The 26,131-nt window shown below is 37.7% G+C and overlaps 1 protein-coding gene across 1 annotated transcript in view; it reads right to left on the bottom strand.

Moving 5' to 3' along the window:
* ROBO1 (roundabout guidance receptor 1) overlaps nt 1-26,131 on the bottom strand; it is a 531,127-nt gene that overhangs the window by 17,391 nt on the left and 487,605 nt on the right. The window contains exons 18-23 of the mRNA XM_074148742.1: nt 18,044-18,241; nt 14,636-14,662; nt 11,925-11,967; nt 8,094-8,248; nt 4,422-4,757; nt 1,851-1,958 (exon numbers count right to left, since the gene is read on the bottom strand). Of these exons, the coding sequence (XP_074004843.1) occupies nt 1,851-1,958; nt 4,422-4,757; nt 8,094-8,248; nt 11,925-11,967; nt 14,636-14,662; nt 18,044-18,241 (867 nt within the window). The remainder of the gene's footprint in view (nt 1-1,850; nt 1,959-4,421; nt 4,758-8,093; nt 8,249-11,924; nt 11,968-14,635; nt 14,663-18,043; nt 18,242-26,131) is intronic.

The following is a 26,131-nucleotide window of genomic DNA, read 5'->3' as shown; positions in this document are numbered from 1 at the left end:
ATACAATTTTACCCTTCTTTGCTATTTTTACTTCTTTAATTGTAGATAAAGTCACCCTATTTTTGAGTGTGTTTTAGAATACTTCACATTTCTCTCTTCAACTGAAAAATGGTTTTATATTACCATACTTGAGCCTTACACGCTTGATTAAATATGTTGCAGTGAGATTTAGGAAGCTTGTTTTTCTCACTTCTACTGTCTCAGATTTTCCATTCTTATGGACAGTAGTTCTGCTTATTATTGTCCCACATCCGCTGCCAGATAAAAGTATGTTTTAGCTCTGTACAACTATTTTTTTCTGGTATCTCAGTATGACAAGCAAGACCCTAGCTATCCCAAGGCAACCATCATCTTCATTCTCTGCCCTGAGCACCATGATATATACTAGATTCAGCACAATTAATTTATTACTTTGGTCACCTTGCTTCATTCCTGCTGGAGTTCTTGGTATGGGACTATAAATTTTTAGTGTTACAAATAACCATAATAGGTGTCAGCATGGAGAATACCATCTTCTCATTTTTAATTTGGATGGGTTCATGCCCCTGAGATGTTTCACGCTGAATTTCAAGTCTTAACATCTTTGAGCACAGGCTCAGCACCCCATCCCCATGGTGAAGACCTGGGAACAGGCAAAAGGCTGGTTCCCAGACAAACGCTCCTGAGCAGCTGGGAGAACGAGAAGCCATGCTTATCTCACCCCAGCCACTGAGAATTCAGGTAACCCAAAGGCACAGTAGGCTCACCTACATGTTTATGCCTCAGCCGTCTCAGTTAAAACGGAGTGCAAGTTAGGATTTAAGGCGACTAGGCTATCAAAGGCAACAGCAGAACAAAAGGTGAAAACAAAAGCCCTAGTCTTGATTAGTAGATGTAAAGTCCAGGAAGATGGTGATTGTGACCATAACTCATAATTACTGGCTCGATGTAAATAAACATAGGCTAAATATCAGACTTACAGTAAAGCCTATGTGTAGTTACTGGTTTAGCTCTGAACACTTCACACACCTTTACAGAAATCAAAGCTGAAAGTGAACAGGTTATACAAATATGAGAAGCAGTAACTTTTGAATTAAGCCATATTCTGTGCTTCCAAAGCACAGAGTGCAATTTCAGCGCCCTGGTCAACATTCTCCAGCACAAATAGCTGTCTTATTTCAAAATTTTTACAAAGGATGTTGAGATATTTTGCACAGGAGATGCTGATGAGAAAATTTAACTTCAGTTATTTACTGACTACATTTGAAAGATGTACAGGAGTAGTTTTGACATAGAGCCACTGAAATCTGTGAAAATTGTATTTATCCACGCACGCTTTTTTACTCAGTAAAATGCATGGGTTTAGTTTAAAAATGAAAAGTTTCTTACAGCATTTCTCTTAGGCATTACTCAAATGTTCTGGTACCTTCAGCCTATTCATGAATAAGGTTGTCTTGGGTGAGCAAACTCAAGAGATGGAAAAGAAGTCAGTAAAGTATCAAGAAGGTAATACATAAATAGAAATTTTTTTTTTTTTGGTGACAGTTGAAAAGGCATTTCTGTGATTGCCCATCTGGAGACCATAATATTAACCAGCAGGTCATTAATATTACGAAGTTCAACTTCTACCTAATTTCATGACTTTCACAATTTTGGACAATCAATTAATTAATTGACATTTAGATGGCACTCAGCAGCCATGAAGATGCAACAGAAATACAGGCACCTATTGGGCTGGTTTTTATGCTCTATCATTGTCAGTGGGTCCCTCCCCGTCATCCCTTTTGTAAGTCCAGTAAGTAGTGCTGACAATCACTAGAGTGTCCAGACACCAAAAAACCTAAGGTTTGGTAAACACTGTAGATACTCACCGGAGGTACTACTGCCTCTGTCCGAGCTGTTGTAGGATCCACCTGTATTCTGGTCATAGGACTGGTTGTATGGAATAGTTGGAGCAATGTTGTCATTTACCCGGTAATCTGCAAGTTTAATAGTATAGTTAATGCTACCCTTCAGAAACACATTTACTTTTATATACCTGCTTTGTAACACAAAGTCAGATCTCCCAAAAATAGTGACGAATGAATTCATTTTTTTGAAAGGAAAATCATCCTATAATCATGTTTTATTTTTAACTTGTCTCTAATTGTAAGTTTAATGAAAATCACAGGAACTTAGTAGCTCCACAGCAAAAATGAAGTAAAAATGAAATACTACGCACAGGGTTGTCGCAATGCCTCTGCAACAATTAAATCTCAGTGGATACATACACGACCTGTGTGAGCATTTTGCATATGAATAGACTGTCACCTTGATTGATTTTCCATGGTCTCTGCTTAATTTACACATGCAGGGCAGCCAATGGACTGTGGTAGCTACTTTTTGTATTGCAAAGGTGACAAACCCACATAGGAATCAGCCCAATATTACAAGGGCTGAATAATCTGCTGGAGCAACAATGCAGCTCCACTGAATTTGGTTTACCACAGAAGAGGTCTTTGTTTAATGCCTGCTGGCTCCAAGGAGATTTCTATTTATATTGGGTCATGCAGGTTCTAGCTACAGGCAGGGCCTTGTATTTTTGCTAATGGCTATTACCGTAACTTCCTTCTATAGTTCCAAAACACTTGATATACATATGTTACTTTTAAATATAGATTTGGCAACCAGATCTGTAAAACTTTATCAGAAGTAAAATGCTCATCTGACAAAACAGTACTCTCATGCCAAAAAGGAATAATAATTTACAGAGAACAGAAAGCAGCTGAGTTACTCTTCATACAGCAAATAAAACTGCGTCATAAACAGAACCACTGGACATAAAGTACTGACAATGAAGCACAGCATGTAACTCATCAAAATGGTTATTTCCCATCACAAAAGCTATAGGTATAATCATCAGCAAGATGGTTTTGACTTAGGAAATGAGAAAACCAAGATCAGAATATTGACTCATAAAATAGCAAATCAAAACAAAAATAAACAAAACTAAGAATCAGTCCCCATCTGCTGCAGAAATGTTTGTGATAATGTAAGCATGGAAAAAAGAGCAAAATGATAAATTCCACACCAGAGTGTATTCTGTAATAGTTTCTCAGCCTAGTTGCATTCCAGAGACCACGCTGAAGCCCTACATACCACATATGTTTACACAGAGGATAAACAGTAAATCAACACTCTGAAATATGTATATATGACTGTCAGCAGACAATGCTTTAAGGGGGCCTTTCCACACTACAATATGCTAAAGAATATGCAGCTGTAATATACACAGTTTGAAAGATGCAGTATCTTCCAGGGCATAAAAACCAAACATGTTTTAATTCCAAAACAGATATGTAATACACAGTTCATGAAAGAAAACATAATTACAAAAAAATACAGCTTTCACCCTCTAGGAAGGAGCTACAAAAATTGAATTTTCTTTTGACATGTTTATGTCAAGGGAAGGTGTCATATTTTATATTGCCCTTTGAACTCCTCTGTGAGTAGATGGGTCCAGTAGAGAAATCAACATTCCTGTAATGAAACATATCTTTTTACTGGATAACTTAGTACTATGTGATCACTTGAGTTACAACAATCCATGCAAAAAGTTCCAAGTTAGAATGGGTCCAATTCCTAGGGATACTGTTTTGCAAATCAGGTTATTAAAAGAGGTTGCATGGTAGCCTGGAGGACTAGCAAGAAATCACATACCTATTTCTTCCAACTCCCACACATTATATGAAAGAAACATGCCCTCAAGGCCACAAAAGTACATTCTGATGTTTCCCGTTAACACTGAAATCAATTTATTTTTAGCTTCTGGATCCACAGACTTCAGTCAGGGTAACAAAGGAATTTAGTTTCCAAAACTGTGTGTGGTAGCATTGCCTCTCAATATGTGAATCGAAGGCTCGCTAGGAACAAGTCTAAAATGAATTGGATTGCTCCATTTGTGTCCCCGATGTACAACACAATACAATTTTACAGAGTTTGATATGCAAAATTTCATTCGTTTACATGAACATGTAGATTTAATTAGTCTCCATTCATGACTGGGAAGAGTGGGTTGACCTATTTAAAATTTAAGGTAGAGTATAATGTGACTACCATGCATCTGGCTTATGAATAAAATATCTGGCCTCTGTCCTAACCAATCCCTTAACTACTATTAAATTTAAATTAATCTCAAATCCATAGGAAATGTATTTTATTTAACTCTTTTCTAAAGATACAGCTTGTTATTTTTTATAATAAATTCAATATCTGAAGGTTATTGTGGTGCTAATTAACTTTCCGCCACTGCTAACTGTGGATTTCTAAATCTAAAAAGGGAGAAGTCTAAAAGCACCACAGCAGTCTGCAATTGCTGAACCTGAAAGCTTTAGACTCCCAGCACCAGAAGGTCAAAACTCCTCTGATGCCTAAAGAGGAGAAACAAGCTAAAAGCTCTTCACCTTTGTTTAATTTGTTTTGCTCCATAATGTTGTACTGTATGGGTGCAACCTCTTGCTTTTGCTGAACAGAGGGTTTCCAGTGTTTCTCATTCGTATCCCCGCTGCCATTGTTAACATTATTGCTGATATTTGACTGGATGAGTTGAGTGGTGGCATAAGGAGTGGGCTGCCCAGGCTGGCTGACAAATCTTCCGTCCTTTAGATTTGGACTATTGAAGGTTTTCATCTCATTGATTTTGTTGCTGAGGTCCACGTCACCATATACAGTTGACTCAGGCAACATCAGGTTTGTTTGCTTGTTGTCCAGCTGATTGTTGTAATTTGCTATACAATCGGCTAACCACAGAGGAAAGAAAAAAGAAAAGGTCATTCTGTTCGCTTACACTATACTTTCAATGAAATTCCCTTTAAAAATTTTTAGTGCATAACTCTATGACTTGCATCCATGAAGCACAGATATTTTCATTAACTATATAATTTACAGAATGTTATTTACCTTATAAGCTACTGCTTCAAAAGTAGCGTTCACTGTTTTGATTTGAGACCTTCCAAATCGTATCTACAACGACTTACCTTGCTGGGCTTTTTCTACGGTCGCCATATAAACATTTACATTTTTAGACATTATTCTCAGAGTAACATAAATACCCAGTCCATAACTGTGATTAAAATATTTTGCATTCAAAGGAAAAATCAACCAAAGGCTAATAATGGGAATAACTAAACATGGCAGTCATTTCATGTCAATATAGAACGAACAGCATTTAGACTCTTATAGTCGTGAAAAGAGATAGAGATACAAACAGATGTTCGTAAAACAGACTGAAAAATGATTACACGTAACAGAATTAGAGAGAAACAGTACAATGTGAAAGGTAACTCCGTACCCAGTAGCAAGACTTTATTTGATCATTGTTTCCTTGTACAATCTTATATTTTGGTTTGAAACAAAAAGACAGGAAAGCACTCTGGAATTTTTGCTGATTATTAGTTGCTTTGGATATTGCGAAGTAAGGAATAGCATAATAATACCATTGTCCTGTATGCTGAATATGTATCACATAGACAGCATGAATTCAGTCTTCTAATAGTTATCGTATCTTGAGATCACCACTTATTGCATAGAGTAAACCAGACATGTACTGATGCTCTGGCCACTACTGTGTGAACCAGTGGGTCTGCCTTTCTGCGTTCTCTTGCCTCTACGTGGCAGAAGCTCCACACACTTTTTCTCCTCTCTGTATCCAGTCCGCTGGAAAAATACTGAATGGAGTAACACAGTCGGTGGGTCGGCAGTTAGAAGGCTGAGTGAAACCAGCATTCAATGATCATTAAGAAAAAAATCTCATTTGCCAGCTGATTAACGCATCAATAATTACATAACAATCACCAGGAATACAGTTTTCCTCCTTTAAAAAGATGTGGTATTTATGCTAGTGAGTTTGATTCAAAACCTGAAGTCCATTACCTGTGGCCACAATTAATTTACTGGAGAGGGTGCCAAGAAAAGCTAAGTAGAGATCTCAGGATTTGACCATTAAATAAGATAACTACCAAATATAGAGCACATTCAATTTCAAAAATATTCCCTGATACATACACCTTTTTTGAGAAATATTTCCTGAAAAAGAGAAATAAAATACTACTTGAGGAAGAAAACCACTGATCCACATTTTCAGTGATTAAGGAACAGTATCACAACATGCCACATACAGCTTATCGTTGCACATTTCATGCCCCCCAGCTTGTGTTTTTTGAAGGTTTTACTGTTTGATATATTTTTCTTTCTTAGGTGAGCTGTTATTTGTTGCTTCACAGTCTTCGAGTTCTACTTTTTAAATATTTTTCTCTCACCTACCTAAACCATGTTACTCTTTCCGCCTTTCCAAGTCTGTTGTATTATATCGGGCAATTGTATATCCAGCATATTCTCCATTCCTAATACCTCATGCTTTGCTATAATATCCTTGCAGAGTCACTTATAACATATATTTTAACCTCCTTCCGTTTTCAGCTACATCTGATTTGTGTAGGGCAATATAATCGATACAGTATATGCAGTAGGTACAGTAGGTACATTTTTTTTTACATAGACACATTAGAATTCCTCATACAAAGCACTTAAACAAAAGTGGTTTACCTACATAACAGAAGATTTATTCTGTTAATTTTTTTTATAGCATCTACTTTTAGAACAACTTGTTCCTGTTCTGTAGACTTGGAAGACAGTACTATACTTAAAAGAAATTAAAAATGCACAGTTACTTAGCATATTCACAGCTATAGAGGGAACATCCAACTCTGCTGCTTCAGAGCATAAGCCAAGCCTGAGCTGACATAATTAAGAATATTTGCCAGATTTTTCCAGGACAGAAGAGACCACTATCAGCATCCTGTCTGACCCCCAAGCTCATAAGCTCTACTTGAAATGAAGGAATCACTTTTCAACACAACCACGCTTAATGTAACAGATAAATTGAGAAAGAATCCACTGCACCTCATGACAAGATGTTATAATATTTATAACCCTCAAAAATATGCATTCTCTTCCTTTTCTGCATTTGTTAAGTTTCAGTTACTAGACCTTGGTATCTCTATACTTGGTACAATAAAGTATCTCTGTATCAGAAATATTTTTACATAGATATTTGTGGACATGATATCCTCGGGCAGGGTAAGACACAAGTCTCTCATGTTAAAATCTCTCAACTTCCTCTGAAGCACCTGGCACTGATCACTGTCAGACAGCATATTGCAGGAGATAAATTACCACCATCACATTATGGCCAGTTTCACATTAATTACAGGAGGTAATGCTGTTTTGCACTTATGGAACTTCACTATAGGTAATCATACTCCCTCTTTGAAATGCTGGGAAATGCTACTAGCAAAAATCAGCTAGAGATGCTGGTAGTGGAAAAGAGTCATTTTCATTCCTCACCAGAAACACAAACTGGATTAAAACAAAAGGAACCTAAGGTCCGTGTATAACAAGCTGTGCAACAATTAGCACTTCCAGATATTTTTTTTCTGACCATGTTCTCATGGAACTCACCAGGTTTTCTTCAAGAGCACTCTGAGTCCTTCCTAAGCTCCCAGGAGCTACCACTTAACCTAACATTTCATAATTGCTTTTAGAGTGTGAAGTTAACTTTTTTATCCCATGCCCTAAACAGAAAAACAGCTATCCAATTTCATACAGAATGGCACCCAAAGGGAGGTTTTGAATGTGCCAAAGTATACTGACTGTCTTACAAGTACTGTAGCAATGTTTTATATCTTGCTTCCCATCACACTCAAACCAAAAGGAAAATCTCACTAGTGTGATTTTGCTCCTTCTCCATCCAAGCAACAGGGATGTACAGAACAATCTAAAAATGACCTTATCTGCTCTTTTTCAGATGCTGAAACGTAACAGTTCAGTGTGACTATTCGTAACACTGACCTTTGCAGGGGCTTCTTTAACCCACAGCTTGCTACAACTATCCAAAGGGGACTGAAAAAAGGGATCCAAAAAGGGGACCAAAAGCATAATCGCGACATCGAGGAGAAATTGTATTAAGTCTACATGCATTGGAAATAAAAACCTAAACAAACCTGTACACTCTCTCAGGTATTAGAAGTATATATTCTGTAAAGAAGATTCCTTAGCAAGGTAGAAACATATCTAACCTGGTCGACTGTACGTCGTAAGGTTGCTATCACTGTTTCCGTTGCCAGAGGTGCAGCAGTTGATGGAGCAGTCATTGTGATTGTTCCCTGTGTTAGGCCAAGTATCTGCTAGCCATGGCTGAGTGGCCGGTTCACTGATGTTTAGGAGTCCTGGCCTTTAAAAACAAAGCTTGGTCATTTCAAAAACCAAACAAAAGCATTTTCACATTGGAATTATATTCTTCTCAAAAGGTTAGATATTACAAAATGACATCACATATTTAAAGGTTTGAGAATTGGAAAATACAGCTTGATTCAATCATTTAATGGTTTCTAGTCTCCTATATAACCTGCTCCTTGCCAAGAGACTCTGAAGTGAACAGCCAAGGACAGCATCAATTCAGTTTGCAGAACTACACATATATGTTTTTGTGTAACCTTTACCTGTAACTTTGGGTTTGGTTTTGGGTTTCTTTTTTGGTTTTGTGGGCTTATTTTTTTGTCTTTGGTTTTTGTTTTTGTTTTTTCTGGGAAGGTTGTATTTTTATCTTTTTCTGCCCCTTCTCCCTTTCTTAAAGAACGCAAGGTAAAAAAGCGGAAACCGGCAAGTCAAACAAAAAATTTACACATGGAAGTGAGATGGATATGTGGAAGTAAGAGCTGAGTTTAAATGTGAATACTCCCAAATTCTTGGTGATAGTACTACTGTAGCAGATCAAAGGGAACAGCAGATTACAGAAACCTCTGTCACTTGGGAGTATTTGGATCTCACTAAGCGATACATCTCTGTTAATGAGTAAGCCACTCACTTAAACTTTATGTGGGTGGAACAGCAGCAGCTCCTAAGCAAGTTTAATGTAACTGGGAGTACTCAACACCTTTAAAAATATCCAGATATCGATGCTGCATATTGGCTGCATTTGGAACAAAGTATATGCCTGCCATCAGCAGAAATAATAGCATTCCTTGGTTTCCAAGTTGCTGAATTTTTCTAGAGAGTGTGAAAGACGCCCTGATGAACATTTTGTAGAATCTTTGGTGCCTCTTCAGTTTTCACACCACCAACGCAATGGCATGTTATAAAGTCTCCTAATAACTTAAGATTGTCTTTGATAACTAAGGTGCTTTTAAAAATAGATAATTTTAGCCACTGCAATATATATATATAAAAAAAGGAACAGTCTCCTTCATCACAGGATTTAACAGGCAACTTTCCATTTGAAATAGTGCAGAAACTAGTCTCCATAATATTAGATGTGATACTCTTCAAAAATAAAATATGCTAATCCTCTTAAACTGCAATTTGAGAATACAAACTGCATATAGTTAGTTGTGGGGGATATAGTCTGTCAGAGCCACAGGCTTAAGTCATAGTCTTAGAACGACATTTAAGAGATCTTTACATATATGTGTATATATCTTCCTGTACTGCATATGTCATCTGACAATTTAACACAGGAGGTGATGAGGCTTGACTTACTGTCAGGCTAACATACCAGCCAATACACACACACTAAACAATTATTCTCTGTAAATCTACAATAAATATACAGTTATGTAGTTCTGTGAGCAGGCCACTTGATTTGAAATACCCTGCTTTTTTACCTACCACTTTGCTCTTACAATGAAAATACACCTCAAGGCATTTGGAGGAGACAAAGCCTTGCAGAATGTTTCAGCACTTTCAAGACTCGTGTACTGGATTTTTGGAGTTACAGGTCCTTTGCGTCTAAAATTTACTTTGCGTTCACGCCTGCTGTCATGTAAGAAATGTGGTGTGAGGCATATAAGTAGAGGAAAACGCTACTAGTTGAAGCCATTTAGGTGGCACTGTATGCAAGAGGTGTTTGCATTACAGCTCCATAGCCTGGTGATGATCGGAGATCGTAATTTCTGAAGATCTTTAACCTTTGCAGCAAATTCCTTGAATCCTTGAATTACTGTACTGGGTCTGGGGTAGGGGTGGACTGAGCAAGTGGCTGTGTGGGTGCCTAGCTGCTGGCTGGAGTCAATCCACCACAATTACCATTACTTGAATCCTTTCTAGAAAAGGCATTGCCACAGAAATGGGTATTTTTTCAGCCTCGTAGAAGCAGGGATTATGTTGAAATATATCCCTGAGATATTCTGAATAACGCTTTAACGTGCTCACATAACTGCACTTGGCAAAAATGCTAAGCCTCTCCAAAACATTGTAAATATAATTTAAGGAAGTGAAAACCTTAAGTTTGGAAATCAGAGTAAAGGTTCCATATGTAAAAATATCTTTTTTTTTTATATATTGCAGAAGTATGTTTCATATTTGACAAAATACAGTACCTCATATACATTCTGCAAATGCTATATATACAAATGAACAAAAGCAGCATAGAAGTTAGCACCTTGAATCAATTATACTGCTACATTGTGGCACTGATCCTTAAAACTAGGACAGGAAAAAATGATGCTTCTTCGCTTAACAGTACCAAAATGACTGTATACGATGGAGACCCTTCTGGGTTCATTTCTGTCCTCTGAGTCTATGTGAGTGTGCTTTGTCTAGCTTGTGCTATGGGAAGAGCGAGAAAGCACAGCGGCACAAAGAACACAAAGGATGTTAACTGTGTATCTTTTTGAACAACCTTGTCAGCGAAAGAGAGGGTTCATCTCTGTTGGCTCTTATTTTCTCACTATCCTGGGGTGAAGGCAGCAACCCAGTGATTTACAGATTTGTCCATTCAAAAAATCACATGGTAACTGTTCTAGAGGTTTTCCTTCATGGTTTTATGGCTAAAACAACACAGCAGCATACAGTGCTGGACAGAGATGTCTGAAATTGCTCTTAACATGCAATAGGTTTGGCAGCAGCAGCACAGTAGCATCACCTCTGCACAGCACTCAAGTAGACTGGGAATGTTTAATTATACGCCTAATCTTTACCATTAGCAAATTTTTGTATGGTCTTGCAAATTAGGAATCACAAGATGCCACTTGTGAAACAGAAACTGATATAGGAATTTATCGCCCAGATGCTCTCTGAGATTTCAGAGTTTATTTCAGCATCATGTCAATTCTTTAACTGAGATGCTTATATAAAAGAATGCTTGAATGTGACCTAGAAAAAAAAGGTGTGCTACTGAAGTGACACTGCTGTGACCTGCCTTTCTGCTAAAACTGGTTTTTTGCCTCCTGAATAAAACTCCACCTCTACACAGGAAATATAAATTACTGTTTTGTTCACTTCCATTCATTAAGCGTAAACACAGCAAACACGTTTTAGTCAAATACTTAATCTGAAATGGGCTAGGTTCTCAAAGCAGGGGGCTTTACATTTAAAACCTGTTTCCCTGTCCTTCAGTGCTACGGCTCTTGCAAGCAATGCTTTAACTGTTTTGCATTCATAGCAAGATTTTTTCTTAAAAAGTCACCTTATAAGCCGTTTATGTCTGCAGCAATTTTTTCCAATAAACGTTTTCTTTCTTTGTAGTATTTGTGAACCAGCTATATTTCTTAATCTTCATAAATGCCAGGACTTAATTACTTTTACTCCCTTAATCAGTCGGTAAACCAGGTCTTTATTTTGAAGTTAAAGTGCTCCCTCTGCTGCTCATTTTTTGAGATGCAGTTTATGCAGATTAACAAAGCTGAAAATATTACGACTCATTCTTGGGAAATCAACCTAAAAATTCAAACCATATATCCTCCTCCTAAATAGAAAAATATATGGCCAAAATGTATAAGTTAATATAATAAATTAAAACATATCCTTGCAAGTGTTTATTCTCCTATCACTTACAAGGACAATCGTACTCCTAGCATCCTTAAGTTTAGTTGCACACAATTTATAGCTTTAAAAATAAAGCACATAATTACCTGCCTCCACTGCTTACGGCCTCTCCTCCTCTCTGATATGTTACTGAAATAGTTAAAGATAAAAAAAGGAAATAATTTAAAAATCATAAAAGACTCCTTAAATAGCAGTATTAAATTTGCCTTTGTTTCATTTTAGCAAAGACAATAAACGTGCATTGTTTATATGTTAAATCTGAGTCTCATTCTGCAAGCTATTCCTTTAAATGCAAGTTTATACATAACACTTGTGTTGCTGGATAACTTCTAGTCTTAGCTCCAACAAAGTTTTATATTTCAGTTCTGTTCTGAAAAACACACACAAACACGTGTATCGCTTAAGAAAGCAGGAAGCCATACATCAGGTTGAACTTATCCTTAACATAACTCTGCTGACTTCAGTGGAGTTACTCTGTGGAAGAATTTAGGTCATATATTTATTTCATGAATGGCTAGATGTTAAAACTTTGCTCTACCTTATTATTTCGGTAAGATTAAAGAGGTATCATGATTCTATAACAGACCTTACTTCCAATGTAAACAATGGCTCATTACAGCTGAACCTACTGCAAAAACACATGCTCTTTCTGAATGTTAGTGCACTATACTCATGGAACAGGCATACTCTCAAAGTCCACAGAAGCTTCACATTTTGTAACGCTTTGCAATTGGATTTATTAATGATACTTTTTAATCTAAAAATTTAAATGTATAAATCTTGGTAGAAAAATGTTTGGCAGAAAGAATACTTCCTAAATTAGAAGGAACAATTTAGCTAGCATTTCAGAAGCATTACACAATAACAAAGTGGATGTCCACATGTATTTATTTGTTGGCATGGATTTCATATCCTTCACGGGAAGCACCATGGTTGAAAAGTCAGTTTTTAGGATGCAAACATCCAACAAGGAACAGTGCTACAAATTCTGCAGGTTTGAATTGGGTTTGGCGAAGGGTTAAGGAGATTGCCTCCCTGCAAATGCTGATGGATTCTACATTTTCCAACCAGTAATGTGTCAAAAAAAAGCAGCCAAATTCTGCTCTTTAGAAAAACTCCAAACTGGGAGTCTGCAAGAGAGAGATAAATGCTGGCAGTGAATACAATAACAGGATTAAAATGTAGGATGCATTGCTACAGGTAAGTCTTTTACTGTAGGTAACGTTAAAGAAGAGGGTCTGGTTCCATTTAAAGTCAATGAAAGTAATGACTGGGATCCTAGACTGAAAAAGGATTCTTTTTTCCTTTAAATGTTTTACATACGTTGTGTTTTTTCCAATTGTTTCTTTAAAAATCTCAGTGCTATTTATTTTGCAGCTCTGACATATCTCACGGAGCCCTGATATTTTCTTTTAATGTTAAGAATCCAACTGAGAAAATATATGTTAGCTAACCTACCAAGCTCTGCAAAGTTTCAGTAATGTGCTACAATTGTGATTGCGATAGAAGCCCTCTGTTAAGCCAATTAAAGTAACAGCAAAATAATAATAGTTTGAATTAGTCTCCACCGTAGATCTCAAAGGACTTCAGAAACATTAAGGGCCACTCTGACTCATACCAAACAGTAAGCAACTCCACTGAACACAATAGGATGACTTTTGAAACAAGATACTATCCAATGTGATTAAAAGCATGTGGATAAGAATCTCACCCATTACGATTAGGTCTGTGTGGATAAATGCAGACAAACATCACATTGCTTCACCTGCAGTCCAGCTTGGAAGGGTATAACTCAGCTGCTGCCCAGAGGCCAAATTAGAACAGTGCTGATTTTGAGCTAACATGCCCTGCTAACATGAGTGTGTAAGGAGGGGGCAGGTCGTGGTTTTTACCCCGCCTGGATATACACGTCCTGCAAGTCTTGTAGACCTCTTGTGAAAATAAAGGATTTAGAACAAAGGAAGAAGAGACAACCTGTGTGCTCACTCAGGCTGTAGTATTGATGGGTACTGAATGTATTCAATTGTATTTACTGTAGAGGAAGAGCTGCTGAGCTGCCAGGCTGTGGGACCGACTGAAGGACAGCTCTACAGAACAGAAAGGCTCTCATGGACTTTGGTGGGCTATGGCTCAGGTTATGTTATATTTTGTACATTTCCAAGCAAAAAGAAATAGAAGATGATTTTAACCCCCCCTGAATTTGAAATGCACCTCTTTTTGTGTAGAACAGGATGATTATTTTAATATTTCATAGCACAAATACAGTTAAAGGCAGCAAGCAAAGAAATCTAACTGCTATAACACTTTGACTTTCTGTATCTTCCAAAGCAGACAACTCCTAGGTCACCGGATTAATGCAGATTCAGAGGAAAGAAAAGAAGCAAATGTTTCACCAACTATAATCCCACTGAATCCCTTTCGAGTCAGCATCTGGGCTCTGCTAAGTCAGTCCTCCATCAGAAGCACCTTTTGCATCCCTAGATGCAGAAGGCCGCACTACTCCATTGTAATATGCAAGAGAAGAGCCCAGGTTGTACAAACTGGCAGAATCATGCTACGAAATGGCATGCTTGCATCAAATGGTAAGCTACAAAATGGTACACACAAATGTAAAACAAGTGTCAGCTACAAAGCAAATACACACTACTTAGAGAACAAAATAATGGTACCTGCTATTAATGAAATTGTTTAAAAAAACCCTTCAGAACAGCTGGGCTGGTTATGTCAGAAAAAGAGAAACAGTACCACAAACACATGCTAAAGTAACAAAGAAGGGGGGAAAAGTGCAAATATATACCTGTTGGTGTGAAGGTAAAAGACGGGACTGAAAAATCAAAACAAAATACAAACTGGTTATTAAGCTGAAGAGAGAAAGGGAAACATACCACATTAGTATAAATCTAGCAGACAGCTGAACATAAAACAAATGTATATAACTAACCCAGTAGTTCAGTCACATTGATATTGATATAGAAATAAAATTAAATTTGCTATTCAGAAAGAAGCTTGTCACTGCACATACTATTCTGAAAAAAACACTTGATATTCTATTGTGCTCCTGAGGGGACCCGGCTGTGGTTTAGCCTTTCAAATACCCCTCAGTTTGGTATTTTAAGTTTTTCTGAAAATCCTAGCGCAAACAAACCCCCCACACTGTTAATCATTTTAGAATGCAGAATGACAAATTCCTTAACAAAGCCTTATCAAGGTCCTATTGAATCTTATCTGCAGTTCACTAAGTAAATGCTCATTACACTGAACTAATAGGCACACTTACGTATTCAGTACGGAAATAATAATTATATAAAGGAACAAAGAAAACTGCTGTTTTACTGTCTCTGAATCAAGAATGGGACCAACTCTTACTGTAATAAAGGCACTAAAATCTACTGTAGCAATTAGTTTTTGTTTTCATGGATGAGACTGTTAAACAGAGTTATTATCCTTCTTTCTTAAATAATCACAAAAAAAAGGTGAAAGATCTCCCTAGATGTAACATCTTTCTACCTTTCAACCCTTGGCTTTAAGAGGGAAAGGTTAACAACGGAACAATGACATTGCTTGACAATCTTCACTCTCACAGCTACTATAAATCCTCTTTGGATCAATAGGGTCTCTAATCCAAATACAGAGCGCTAGCATCTGCTCTTCCTATTAGCACATGCTCCCCCTCCTGTTGACAAGACAGTACAGTTTTTCTATCACTGATGGGCAGAAAAAGGCTAACGTTGCCCTTTTTGATCTAATGACAGCAAAGAGAAATGTAAGAGAAACAATAAAATATTCACTAAAAGTAGCCTTGAGACTATTTGATCTGCAAACCTGGCACAGAAAGAAAAGGTTCTGGCTAAGAAATCAACTGCTTAATCTATTTTTTACAATAACTCTGATGTTTGGGGGGAGTCCAGAGTGTCTTGTTATAATTTAGGATATGCTGTAGTTTTTTCCCCCCTTTTACCAAGCCAATTTATTTCCAGTGATATGACACTAAGCAAAAAAAGAAAAAAATCTGAGCATTTGCCCATTTCAGACTTCATTTGTAGCATAGCTCTTTATCTTGGGAATTCCATTGTATTTCTTTGAGCTAGGCCTTTTCACACAGTCAAGTTTAATTTAGCTACATTCAAAAATATAGAGCCATAGTAACAAGCTTTCATTAAAATAGAAGGTGCATTTAAACCAGAGCTATTCAAAAGAGAATCAAGTGTCTCAAAATTAATTTGCAATCACAAGGACATAAAAAAAAATATCTTTAGCTACTGTCTCATTACTCTTCTGTGAGCTAAGTACTAGACCTAGTTTAGTTTCTTAAGGAACTGAGGAACAGATGAACAGAGGTTCAACTAAATGAAATCTTATCGCTACTACACGAAAGAACAACTTAATTCCCAGAGCTTCTATTAATAAACTCTTCTGAGTGTGTAAGAGTGCTAGCACAATATGTATGTGTGGGAGTAGTGAAGTATTTTAGCAGATGTCAGGCCTGAAGCTAAATATAAAAATAAATAAATAAATGCAAGAGTGAAGAAAGTTTGGGCTTGCAGTGATGACTTGATGCGCTGCAGAGCGGCAAACAACTTTGCAATGTATACTTCACTAAAGATGGCTTTTTTCTTGAAGAATACTTTGTAATGGAGATGCAGACCCTACTTTTCTGTATATTTTCATTAAAATCCCCGCTGAACTACACAAAAGATATTTTTACAGATATTGAAAAACACAGCTGTTTTGAACAATAGCTGATGTCATTAAAGCAACCATTTTTAAGGACAAATTGTATGCCTTTTGCTTAATCATAGGTACTGCTGAAAGCATAGCAATGTTAGTTTGATAGAACTGTAGAAAGGCAGTATGGCAGCATGCTATTAGTAAAACAAAACAGCGCAGGCCAATGCAGCAGTATGTCGGGGTCTGTCTTATCTATGAAGCCCTAGCAGAACAAAACCAAAGGTGAAATTCATCCCCAATTTCTGTGGTTACATCTGCGCTACAAGCACTGTGCCAAGTCTACCGCAAGTACTGATACTTTAATAGCACGGAGGACACCTAAACTCTGCAACGCTCCAGAACTATTTCCATATTTCCACTCACTCAGTTGCTATTTTTAGCCCTGCTTCTTTTTCATAGCAACACACTGTTACTGTTTAAAAACATTTGTGTTATATTTGCCTGTCTTGCCCATCACACATTCATTCTTGAAGTGACTAGAGAACGCAATCTCATGACAACTTTCACACATTAAGATGTGTGCACGTTTTAAGTCTAGGTCTATATTCTGATTGCTAAATATAAAAAATTCTCCCTCTATTCCTTCAAAAGCAGGATCTCCCTTTTTCTGATTCATTCCAGAATTTATGGTTCTTATTCTACCAGTCCCTATGAGGTACTGCTTTGAGATGTAAGGAACTGTAGCTTATTGAATTCAGCTTTCACTTTGGGGCTTAAGCAAAAGATGATTGAATCAGAAGAAGTCAAGTTTTAATTCCAGAAGATCTTCCAGGTAGAGGTTCTAGTTTTGTTTGTCACAGAGTATACTGTAAAGCACTGCGTGCCCACCGACAATCTGATATAAAAGGTATCAATAACATGAAAACAAAGAGTGCTTTAAGTTAGTCCCACTGCTGCCATTCTAACCAAATGCAGATGCAAGATGTGACAGCCCCAGAATCCAGTCCCAACGAAGGGTCTCACAACAGCATTTATGCAAGACTCTTGAAAAGTACTATTGACTGTTGTGCTTTCGCAAACAGCCACTTCGCCACATTCCCCCAGAACACAAGGAAATTCAAGTACACGCACCAAAAGCATTACTGTAATGTACACCACTGTTAGTATTCTTAGCAGCAAGCAAAGGACCGAACAGGAGGGACAATGAACTACCATCCTCTTGGTTCCTTTTCAGATGGTCAGGTAGCAAGGCCGTGTTGGAAGCTCTCAGCCTTAAATCCATCTTATTTGTAGGAGTATCTTTATGAAAAGCTAGTCTGGGTATTTTGCTAAAGGCTTACACTTTAACGCCAGGTTTAACACATTATGTAAATATTGCTGCTTTCTGCATTGACTCCTAATCCACACCTCCTGAAAGTATGGCAGTAATTTGATAATTCCAGCACTGAGCTTTAGGGGGACGAGAGACTGATGATAAAGTGAATAGCCAGCAAACAGGCACTGAGCAGCCAGCGGACTGAAATATGTAATACGGCACCTTTTCTGATACCAGCGTAAGTACTAGTGAGTCCATTTCTCTTCTTCCTGTGGCGATATAACCAGATGCTGAAGACCATAAGGATAATCCAACAGGCTGCACCAATTCCAGCAATAAAGGCAGGCTGCTTTACTACATCAGAAATCTGCTGGGCTAAACTGACTTGATCTTCTGAAGATACAGGGTTTCCATGAGAATCTGAAAAAAAAAAAAAGACATTCAAAATAGCCAATTAATTTGAATGAGCAGCTGTAAAAGGCAGGATGAAAAGAACTGACATAACCATAGTCCATTTTTTCAAGGTAAAATCTTTAAGAATGCTCTTCAAAATCTCTTTTTACAGGTCTAGATAGAAATGGTTTTCCATACAAGACAGGCACCTCCAACTTCACTGACTTTTGTCTGTTTATGAAACCTGCTAAAATCAGACCACTAGGCAAACAAGTAGAAAGTTAGGCTCCAAATTTCAAACTTGGAGACTGCTATTTTTTTAATTTTATTTTTATTTTAGCATAGCAACACCAGCTTCAGAAAATTATTCAGAATCTCAGCAAAGAATACAGCAAGTAAAAGAAAGCTCAAGTATGAAACATGCGTAGTCTGTTTGAGCTCTGCTAATGGGTAGAAGTCAGCTACTGAAACATCCACTCATAACTGAAAATCACAGAAGAATTACAAATTCACAGTACATTCATATGAGCTTGGCATTGAAGGATACATTTTAATTTAGGAGTCTCTGACAGATTACTTAAATCTTGTATTACACAGTCTAAAGTACTCTTTGCAGTCTCTCACTTTGACCTCAATTAAAACAGACTGAATATTTAAAAGGTCGTAAAGAAGTAAAAGTACAAAATGACCCAATCCTGTCCTTTTGATGTGGATGACAAAGCTAAAGGATAACTAAAAAATGAGTTATGAATTGGTAAAAATAGTAAAGCAGTCTCATTATTACCGAACAAGTAGCCCTTTTCAAAAAAACAGTTTATCCATAAATGTCCCACATCAAAATAAAGAACATGTAATTTTCCCCACACTTTTATTTTTTTTCTTACTAGAGAAAGCACCTGTAAGAATCAGTCTTTTCTGCTCTTTCTGTACTGAACTTTTGCAAGAACCTTCTAGGAACAGCAGTAAGAATATTCAGTTAGTGAGCAATACTTTCTAACTGAAATGAAGCAACTCAAAGACAAAATACTGCCTTCTGATTTTTTTACCACTACAGTGAGTGCTTACTGGAAATTTCATTACTGCACAGGATGAGGGCAAGAATTCAAAACCTTTACTCAGAGCGGATATTGCTTTACACATTCCACAGCTTAGTCTTTGAAATACCCGTTTTTACTCTTGTGTAAATCCAACAGTTACTTGCTTTTTACTATGTGTAGTGACATCAGATTGAGAATGCGAGATTAGTGTTTTAAGGAGATAGGTGCTGTTATTAATTCTATTAATATAAACTACATGAAAAGTAAAAGCCTATTTACTTAAAAACCAGTACCTTTTCCCTACGAACTAACCAGTGAATAGATTTTTATTTTTATGATGACATGTCTTGCAGTATTCCAAAGTAAGCCTAAATAAAATCTAAGAAACTGCAATACAAACAGGAGAAGGAATCACAGCAAATAACAAACATCCTCTGGAAAGGGATATCTTTTTGATTGAGAAATGGTTAAATTAATAACAGCTTCTTTGAGTGAAGAATTCCAGATTTCAGTTTTTGTGAAATTGATGTCAAATACCTATTTTGCCAAAGAAACACCACTGTCTTTGACTGCTACCTTATTGGAAATTTTATTTCATATTTCAGGTCCCTTTATCTTCTGTGATCCTAACTGCACTGCCTCATCTGAAAGTTCACCAGGCAGACTCATTCTTTTCTTACTAATACACCCTTTGTGTCGGCTGGGTTTATAGATTTCATGCCTATTTGTGCAAGGTTAAGATGGGTTGCTTCAGATTTTATGGAGACAGTCAAGTGAAGTTCCACACAAGTGGCCAGATGGGCTTAAACGTATAAAGTATACTGTGACCAATGAATTAAATCTGTCACTCTCTATCTCATCTTTTGTCTTTTTGCAGCTGAGGCCACATTAAGATATGAAAACTTGCATCATCATTCTCTTTTCAAAATGAGTAAGCCCGCTATTTCTATATTTTTAAACAGCTACACTACCTTGTACATGTTAATGGAATAGAACAAAAGATTTCCGGAGAACCTATTGTCCTGAATCAATTTAGAAGACTGATAAATATTTCTTCTCTAGTCCTTTAAATATATATATATATATTTAAAACAATAAATCGGGGGGGGGGGGGGGGGATCACAAACTCAAAAGCCAAATAAGAATGTCTTTTAAACATGTCAACAATTCAGCCATAGAGAAAGACAGTACTTCTGTATACACAGACATTTTGCATTGCTCAGTCAATGCAGGTCTGAAGATTGCAATATACTGAAGAATCTCTTCGAGCATTTATTGTTCTAATTTTTAATTATGATTCATTTCAGGGTATTATTTTGCTAGCCATTGCAAGCATAAGAACACCATAATAATGTATTCGTTTTTAAGAAACTAGGTTTCTGGCATGTTGTACATGGGTGGACTGTTACAGCCATTACATTAAATTAGCTGGTATATATTTACACACATGGTGAAGAGAAAAATGCATATGTGTTCCTATATAGTCATATAACCAGCATCATAGAAAAGAAGATAGAAGGGCTTTCAAGAGCCCACATTTGACCCGTGTCCTGCTCCTGTTATAATTAAAAAATAGAAAGTAAGCGAAACATAAAGGAAAGGGAATGAAATCTAGTAAACCTCCCCATTCCAAAAATTTCCAGGAACGTTATCTTGGAAAGCTTTCTTTGAGAAGGTCATCTTCTCTCTCCATAATAGTCCTATGAGATCCTGAATGACCAGTCAGGAAAAAACCTCTTTAACTTAAGAAAAGTACTTTTTCTTCATCCCAGGAAATTTCTGGAAGCTTTGACTGAGATATAAACAGTTCATAATCAACATTCCTGTTCCTGCTTGCACTCCTCGGGGAGACGTGCCAAAATAATAAGCGAACATAAACATTCTACGGCAAAGCGCATCTTACTGCCAGAGCAGCAGCCGCAGCATTTAATGTACTTGAAAATGCCTCAGAGTTGTTGCAGCAGGCTGATCCCCCAACTCCCTGAAACCAGCATATTATCACAGTGACTCATCCCTTCTTCTTCTACCCCAAGATAAGAGCCTTCTTTTTAATCACAGATAATGTTGCTATGGCTATTGCTCACAAACTACCCGATTTGACTGTCTTGAAGCTCCAAGTTTCAAATTCCTATGAAAACTAATTAGATTTTACATCAAGAAGAACGGGGACCTCTAATTCTCCAATGTTAAATATTCATATGATAATACAAATAATGTAAAAACTAACATTTAAATTTGTAAATGTTAAATAAAAGACTGATATACAATTAAGACTGTAGATTCAAAATAGACAGGAAATTCCAGGTTCACAGGTGTGCAAGCAACCTTAACTTTGCCGTATCCATGTACAACCTACAGAATAGTACTTTTCCATATGCCTGTCTCATTTAGTATACAAAAGGCACAAACAGTAAGTAGGAAGATCTAAGTTTTGTTGACATTGCTAATTCTGGCAATTCAAAACTTGCAAAATACCTGGAATCTGCAACATAATGTCTGAGTGTTTCCTCAAATATATGCGCATGATGCAATATGGAAATTATTTGGTAAAATATTACCAGGTTAAGAATATACTGGTTTGTCTCCCTTGTTGTTATATACGTTTCCAAAACTGGAAAAATACCTGTTTTGCACTTCAATCTTACAACATGCAGTTTGAGGAAACAGCACTAAACTGGCTTGGAAGGGTTTGCAGTAATGGAAAACAAATATTACTTTCTTCAAGTTGTTTGCAGGCCACTAGACAAAAACTCCAACAAAATCCCCTTACAGCTATCATACTAGAAGTACTTGAAGGGCTGACAGAATAATATGTCTGAAGGCATGCTAGCTAGTTCACAAACTGCATCCCCTAAATGAAGCAATTAGAGTAATAGAAAGAGATGCAACAAGACTTGTGTTTTGTACGCTTGAGACATCCACTGGTTGAATAATGCACTCAACACTTATAATAATTGTGCAGATATCTCTAAATAAATAACTACATATTATATATTCATACAAATTACATGTTTCAGAGTAACATTAACTGCAGTTGTGGGGCTTCTCAGAGCTGGTACCCTGAACAAAATACATTGCAATATGTTCCAATTTCACTACTTATTTGCCAACAGGCATAGGTGATACTGCCAAGCTATGACAGCCAGTATCTCATCACTGTACAAAAGTTAGGCTAGAGTCAGCAAAAAATAATTTAGTATGATAATTCTCACCTTTTTGTATGGAACCTTTTTGTAACCAATGTCCTGAAGCTACACGTCATGTCAAGAAAAGAAGTTCTATCAAAATTCTATGATTTTTTTTCTCCACAGTATTATGAGTACCAGGGGTCAGTACTGGGACCAGTGCCGTTTAACATCTTTGTTGGAGACATGGACAGTGGGATAGAGTGCACCCTCAGCAAGTTTGCCAATGACACCAAGCTCGGTGGTGTGGTCGACATGCTGGAGGGAAGGGATGCCATCCAGAGGGACCTGGACAGGCTTGAGAAGTGGGCTCATGCAAACCTCACGGAGTTCAGCCAGGCCAAGTGCAAAAGCCTGCACATGGGTCAGGGCAGTCCCAAGCACAGATACAGACTGAGGGGAGAATGGCTGGTGAGCAGCCCTGAGGAGAAGGACTTGGGAGTGTTAGTCGATGAGAAGCTCGACATGAGCTGGCAATGTGCATTGGCTGCCCAGAAAGCCCATCGCATCCTGGGCTGCATCAAAACAAGTGTGGCCAGCAGGTTGAGAGAGGTGATTCTGCCCCTCTACTCTGCACTCGTGAGACCCCACCTGGTGTACTGCTTCCAGCTCTGGAGTCCTCAACACAGAAAGGACATGGACCTGTTGGAACGGGTCCAGCGGAGGACCACAAAGATGATCAGAGCACTGGAGCACCTCTCCTATGAAGACAGGCTGACAGAGTTGGGGTTGTTCAGCCTGGAGAAGAGAATGCTCCAGAGTGACCTTATAACGGCCTTCCAGTACCTAAAGGGGTCCTATAGGAGAGATGCGGGGAGATTCTTTATCAGGGAGTGTGGTGATAGGATGAGGGCTACTGGTTTTAAACTGAAAGAGGGGAGATTTAGATTAGATATTAGGAAGTTGTTCTTTACTGTGAGGGTTGTGAGACAGTGGAACAGGTTGCCCAGAGAAGTTGTGGATGCCCCATCCCTGGAAGTGTTCAAAACCAGGCTGGATGGGGCTTTGAGCAGCCTGGTCTAGTGGGAGGTGTCCCTGCCCACGGAAGGGGGTTGGAACTCAATGATCTTTAAGATCCCTTCCAACTCTAACCATTCGGTGATTCTATGAGCACAATATAGTGAGCTGTGACTAGCTCTTACAAAATATGATTTTTTTTCCTTAACACCAAAGCTCTCGCTTTATGCAAAATATCACCTTTTTTTTTAAAAAACAAATGGTTTTCCGGCCCTTGGAATTACACAGAAAGCTTTGAAAGGTCATTCAAAAACCAAGGGGAAAATTCAGAAGCCCCAAGGGGAGTGTTTTGAGACAACACATGATTTTTCAGTTGATCTCATGATTTTAGACACTGAAAGGTGATTTTTGAATAACAAGCAAGTATATTGTTGGCTTGTCCCCAGTGACACGGGAAGTCTGGGGTACCGCAGCTCAGTGAGCTGCTTCATGTCAGCTGAGACACGGAAAATGAAAGAGCTTTGAGCTTACAATTTGTACCTGTCTCTGTAACAGGTTAAGTGCGTGCACAAGGTCAGTTATCACAGCTCAGCTGATGCACGGGACGGCGATTGCACGCCTCAGCTCTCAGAGAATCCAATGTCTCCTGTCTTCCCCTCTTGTTCTGGAAGGCGGCCTCTGAAAGATGAAGCTTCCTCCTGTCACACACCCATCTGAAACTCTGCCCAGACATTTCCCACAGTCACAAACCTGGGAGCACCCTGCATAGCACGCAGACTCAAATATGAGGTTGCTGTACAAGAGAGTACGCTACACTGGGGAAAAAACCCTCTTCTTCGGATGCTCCAGAGCCAGCCACAACCTAGTCTCACATTTTGCAAGAAAAACACATTGTAAGGAGATAGATGTTTGATTTTAATGAAAAGTTTTTTAAAAAATAGTAAGTGAATATCTAAGTCACACAGTACATCCTGTTTGCATATACAGAATTCTGAATTAATTAAAAAAAAGTAAGGATTGTACTAATTCAGATATCAGAAAAAGGTTTCCTGAAGGAATAGTTGGGATCAGTGACAGAACTGTAGAAACTTGAAGTTGTCAGTGGCAAACATGCAGCTCCTAGAGCACATACATACAAGGAGTCAGGACTCTTTCAAACCTAAAAGTAGCTTCGTTAACTCCTCTTTCCTCCCCCTCTCTGGCCTCTCTTCCCTCTCTCTGTAACCATGTAATTTATGGCTGGTGAAAAGTGCCAATTGATGACATCAACAAATTAATTTTCTTTCTTCAGAAGAGCTACCAGAAAACTCCAGTGTCTGCTCCACCCCCATGCTGGGAGCACATCCAAGAACTAAGAATGCAATTCTTTGCGGGGGCTGTAGGAGAACTTGTATCTCAGGGTAGAGTCAGTTAAACTGTGGCCATTCTTCTGCCTTGATGATTGTAGGTTGATCTGTGCTACTAAAAGGTACTCCTCTTAAATTTAAGTACTAATTTTCAGCAGCCTCCTGCAGTTGCCAAAAGGACTGCAACACTGTCTAGGTATTTCTTTGTTCTGCTTCTAGTGGCACGGATCTCCAAAAGACTCCTGTCTCCAGGTCTTTGCCATGTAACAACCAAATTATGGGATTTTTGCTACAACATATGTAGATTTGCTCATGCCACTTAATTAGAAGCAAGCGGCATAGACTACAAAAGGAAACCCCGATCCCAAGGAAATATATGGATTCTACCAGACTTGAACATTTAAACACCCTCCAAGGTGTGTGATTGCTTCATTCTTTCTAATTTAGTGTCAGTAAAGGCCAGGAACCCAGAAGCGGGCAAAAATCTTACCCTGACAGAGTCTCATTTGTTTCTTTTTCCACTTACCAAAATCCCAAAGTGATTAAGTTCAATTATAAAATTCACCTTCATTTAGCATTTTCTTATCATCAGAGAAAAGGAAAAAAAGAAGTGGTTATGAAGTCTTTAGCTTTGAACATCGAAGTTACCCCATTATTTTACACTCACAAGCCTCACTAATTGAAAATTTTCAAAATCTAAGCCATATAGAACAAACTTGACTTTGACTGGAAAGCTGGTTGTAGAAAGCTGTGAATGGAAGCTGGCTATAGGAAAAAACAATCCAACAAATAACTATGGGGTTTTGCACATATTAATGGAGTATCATATAAGCTGTGTGTAATTTTGTCATAAAATCTCTATTAACGTAACTGGGAATCATATGCTTGTGTAAGTTAATTAAGTTAAAGATGACCATCTTAATAGCCAAGGAAATGTACACGTAATTTTCCAGAGAATATAATACTTGTTCGGTCTTGTTTTCACATGCAGTAATTATAGACTTTTAAATATGAAAAGTCAAATAACAAGGAATATCTACTAATGATACAGGTATAGACAGGATATAAAGTCCAAAGCAACATGCTGAGCTTGCTTTCACAATTACATACTGTAATGATAAAGTATTTTGATACAGGCATACTTGTAAAGCAGCATATGAATATACCTAAGGCTACTTTAAATAACTTTCAGCTAACCACCAGCAAAGATGCTTTTCTCCCAGATACTTGGGAGAAGTACTTGGGTTATTTACTAGCTTTGACACATAGTTGATATTTATCGTGCCTAATTTTAGCATGCTTTTGGTTTTTTGCTTCAATAAAGAAAGATAAAATATGATCAAGACAAATTACATCCCTAAACTACAAGTGATTCATACTCCCTTACACATT

Source organism: Numenius arquata, chromosome 1 (genome assembly GCF_964106895.1).
Source record: "Numenius arquata chromosome 1, bNumArq3.hap1.1, whole genome shotgun sequence".
Taxonomy (NCBI): Eukaryota; Metazoa; Chordata; class Aves; order Charadriiformes; family Scolopacidae; genus Numenius; species Numenius arquata.
Note: the sequence above shows the minus strand (reverse complement) of the source record. Positions and strands in the feature narration are given on the sequence as shown.